The sequence below is a fragment of the Lepisma saccharinum genome, chromosome 3, assembly GCF_977018435.1.
Source record: "Lepisma saccharinum chromosome 3, izLepSacc3.1, whole genome shotgun sequence".
NCBI lineage: Eukaryota > Metazoa > Arthropoda > Insecta > Zygentoma > Lepismatidae > Lepisma > Lepisma saccharinum.
Window position 1 is genome coordinate 107,667,177 of NC_139231.1, and position 4,238 is coordinate 107,671,414.

The 4,238-nt window shown below is 42.0% G+C and overlaps 1 protein-coding gene across 1 annotated transcript in view; it reads left to right on the forward strand.

Annotated features, from left to right (window-relative positions):
* The first annotated feature begins 2,979 nt into the window (after positions 1-2,979).
* The window catches only part of LOC145985631 (uncharacterized), a 3,459-nt gene continuing 2,200 nt past the window's right edge, over positions 2,980-4,238 (forward strand). Inside the window, 2 exon segments of the mRNA XM_083119701.1 lie at positions 2,980-3,582; positions 3,584-3,869. Of these exon segments, the coding sequence (XP_082975827.1) occupies positions 2,980-3,582; positions 3,584-3,869 (889 nt within the window).

Sequence of the window (4,238 nt, forward strand, 5' to 3'; positions counted from 1 at the left end):
GTTTTTTTATCGATAACTGATTTTCGACAGATCAAAGCTGAATGGTTAGTGCTGGTAAGCTGGTGTGTCGTGCTGTGGGGAACACGATTGGTTAGTCAATTTTCCATCAACGGAACCTGAAATGCTTAGGGAATAATCTTACTTGTTTAACATAAAATGTCAGAGGTGATTTTGTAAATGCCATTGAAACGAATATGTATTCATTCGAATGTATTGGAAATGAAAACACACATAAATATGAGACATTCCATTCCAGGATGAAACATTTAACACATATAACAAGATAGAAATGTGATACAAAAATTATACAATTGTTCTACAGTTACAGTTTTACAAATTAAAATAAAACATTGTAATACGAGTATATGCAGTGTTATATAATTAGGCTACAAAGTGTAAGACTAACAAGGGAGGTTATCTAACTGTCCCCCTCCGATTTCCCTGAAACTTGGCAGGTGTATAGTGGGGCCCAATGGAAGAAATACGTGTTTTTTTTGTTTCAGCTAAAAAATGGTTTTAGGCGGCAAAACCCCCTCAAATGTCAAGATGAGTACAAATTGAAGTGATGATCTGACCCCTGTGTCCCCCTCCGATTTCCATGATACTTGGCAGGTGTGTGTATAAACGGTCCCAAAGGAAGAAATACGTGTTTTTTTTTGTTTCGGCCAAAAATCTGTTTTAGGCCCCCCCCCCCCCAATGTCAATATGAGGACAAATTTAAGTGTGCATTTTACCTATGTGTCCCCCTCCGATTTCCATGAAACTTGGCAGGTGTATAGTGGGGCCCAAAGGAAGAAATACGTGTTTTTTTTTGTTTCAGTTAAAAAAAACGGTTTTACGGGGCAAACCCCACTCAAATGTCAAGATGAGGACAAATTGAAGTGGGGATCTGATCCCTGTGTCCCTCTCCGATTTCCATGAAACTTGGTAGATTTATAGAGGGGCCCAAAGGAAGAAAAAGGATTTTTCTTTTGATTCGGCTAAAAATCTGTTCTAGGGGGCAACCTCCCCTCAAATGTCAAGATGAGGACAAATTGAAGTGGGGATCTGACCTCTGTGTTCTCCTCCGATTTCCATGAAACGTGTCAGGTGTATAGAGGGGGCCAAGGGAAGAAATACTGTTTTTTTTGTTTCAGCTAAAAACTGTTTTAGGGGGCAAAACCCCTCAAATGTCAAGATGAGGACAAATTGAAGTAAGGATCTGACCCCTGTGTCCCCCTCCGATTTTCATGAAACTTCGCAGGTGTATAGAGGGGCCCAAAGGAAGAAATAACGTGTTTTTTTTTGTTTCGGCTAAAAAACTGTTTAGCGGGCAAACCCACCTCAAATGTCAAGATGAAGACAAATTGACGTGGGGATCATCTGACCCCTGTGTCCCCCTCCGATTTCCATGAAATTTGGCAGGTGTATAGAGAGGCCCTATGCCCCCTGTTTCTTCCTATGCCATATTTACGTGGTTTCGAGGTCAGATCCCCACTTCAATTTCTCCTCATCTTGACATTTGAGGGGCGAGGGGCTCTATACACCTGCCAAGTTTCATGGAAATCGGAGGGGGAGACTTAGACCTCTCTTGTAAGTGTATTAATTAATTACAAATCGCGCACGCGCACACACACACTATGTATATATGTGTGTATGTATGTATGTATATATATATATATATATATATATATATATATATATATATATACAGGGTTAGTCAAAAGTATCGGGACAGGCCAGTAATAACGAGATGCGTGGACGGATCAAAATCACATGTTGCAAGTGGGTATTGGTGCGGAAACTGCATTGAATAGGGGTGTGGCCATCATGGCAGCCATCTTGGATTCCGCCATATTGGATATCACACAATATTTTCAAATGGAAAGGGGTATGTATGATACATCAATTTAGGCTAGAATTGTCCCACAAACGACAATCCGAACTCATTTTTGACCTATCGCCATTCCTGGAAGAGACAAGGTGTGCTACTTTTGACTGCAAAAAAATTAGATTTGTCTGAGAGAGACGTTTGGACGGAGGACAATCACATGTGGCAAATTAATATTGGTGTGGAAACTGCAATGAATGGGGCTGTGGTCATCATGGCAGCCAACTTGGATTCCGCCATATTGGATATCACACAATATTTTCAAATGGAAAGGGGTATGTATGACACATCAATTTAGGCTAGAATCGTCCCACAAACGACAATCCGAACTCATTTTTGACCTATCGCCATTCGTGGAAGAGATAAAGTGTGCTACGTTTGACTGCAAAAAAATGAGATTGGTCTGAAATTATTGTTTACTGTATTCCTGTGGGTAACTGTACACTGGAAATTACAGAGAGCATGAACAAGAAAACATGACATTGAGTTACAGAATGCATCAAAGCAAGTGCTCAAACTGCTTCCCGTCGACTGTCTGACAATATGCCAACCGATCGTAAAAACTGCAAAGTGCACGTTGCAGCTTATCCCGAGAAAGTCCTCTTGTTTTGTCCACAATGCGATTCCGTAGATCATTCAGGGAGTGTGGTTTGGTGCGATACACTTTGTCCTTCATGTGCCCCCATAGAAAGTAATCCAGGGGTAATAGATCCGGAGATCGGTTTTCCTCAGTTCCCCCAGCCGAATGCCGGGATGGAACCTTACTTCGAGGCCGTGATTTCTACTTCTCTTCGTTTCTTCCATTTCTACCTCTAGTCCTTTCCCCGGCTTGTTTTGATAGTATGTTGAAAACAACATAATATTGCAAATAACCGAATAATGCCAGTCTAAACAATCCTTCCTTACAACAGCGTAACATACTCTTTTGTAGCTAACAATCCTATTCGACGAATTAAGAGCATCAGGTACGTGTTTGTTTTATTTTCCCTTCCACAGACAGCAATAACAGTGTTCGTCTGGATATGGACTCTACCTGCACACATCCCTTGTAGATTGTAGTCAACTTCCTCGAAGGTCAGTTGCATTTATCGTCCTTGCGAACGTTCTGCATGTCGCTCATGTTGGTGAGTGTTGTGCCAAAGGAAGGAGATTTGTGTCTGTCAGTGGACAAAATGGAGCTCAGTGAACGAGAACGTATTACGTTATTAATGATGCGTGGCTATGGAGATCGCAAGCGATCGTATACCGAGGTGCGACAGTTATTTAATGCTACATTCTCTGAACGTAACCCAATTTCAAAGTCAACCGTCGAAAGAACCATTCGACGTTTTGCAGCAAGTGGAAGTGTTAAGGACCGTGTGCGATCAGGAAGGCCGAAATCGTGTAGCAACGAGGCAGTTTCTTTAGATGTGTTACAATCTTTTGTGGAAAATCCGCATACATCGACAACCAGCGTTGCCAACAAGCTGAACATTTCCCAGAGTTCAGTGCAACGAATTTTAGTGCGCAGTAAGTTTAAACCCTACAAAGTGAGTTTAGTGCACGAACTGACGGAAGATGATTTTGATCGCCGTATTGAATTTTGCGAAGTAATGATGCGAAATGTAGATAACGATAGTATTCACCTCAATGACATTGTATTCTCTGATGAAGCGACATTTATGTTAAACGGGCAGGTGAACCGACATAACTGTCACTATTGGAGCGATGAAAAACCCGCATTGGATGATGGAACATCATACGCAGTATCCACAGAAACTGAATGTTTGGGTAGGAATGATGGGAGGCATCATTCTTGGCCCTTTCTTCATTGACGGCAATCTGACAGGTGAGAAGTATTTGACAATGCTTCGTGAACAGATTGTCCCTGCCATCCAAGTGTCCACACAGGACTTTAATCGTGTTTGGTTCCAACAGGACGGAGCGCCGCCACACTATGGACGGGATGTTCGACAATACTTACATGAAACATTTCCACAACGATGGATTGGAAGACGAGGTATGATTGAATGGCCTGCAAGATCTCCCGATCTATCACCCCTGGATTACTTTCTATGGGGGCACATGAAGGACAAAGTGTATCGCACCAAACCACACTCCCTGAATGATCTACGGAATCGCATTGTGGACGAAACAAGAGGACTTTCTCGGGATAAGCTGCAACGTGCACTTTGCAGTTTTTACGATCGGTTGGCATATTGTCAGACAGTCGACGGGAAGCAGTTTGAGCACTTGCTTTGATGCATTCTGTAACTCAATGTCGTGTTTTCTTGTCCATGCTCTCTGTAATTTCCAGTGTACAGTTACCCACAGAATACAGTAAACAATAATTTCAGACCAATCTCATTTTTTTTGCAGTCAAACGTAG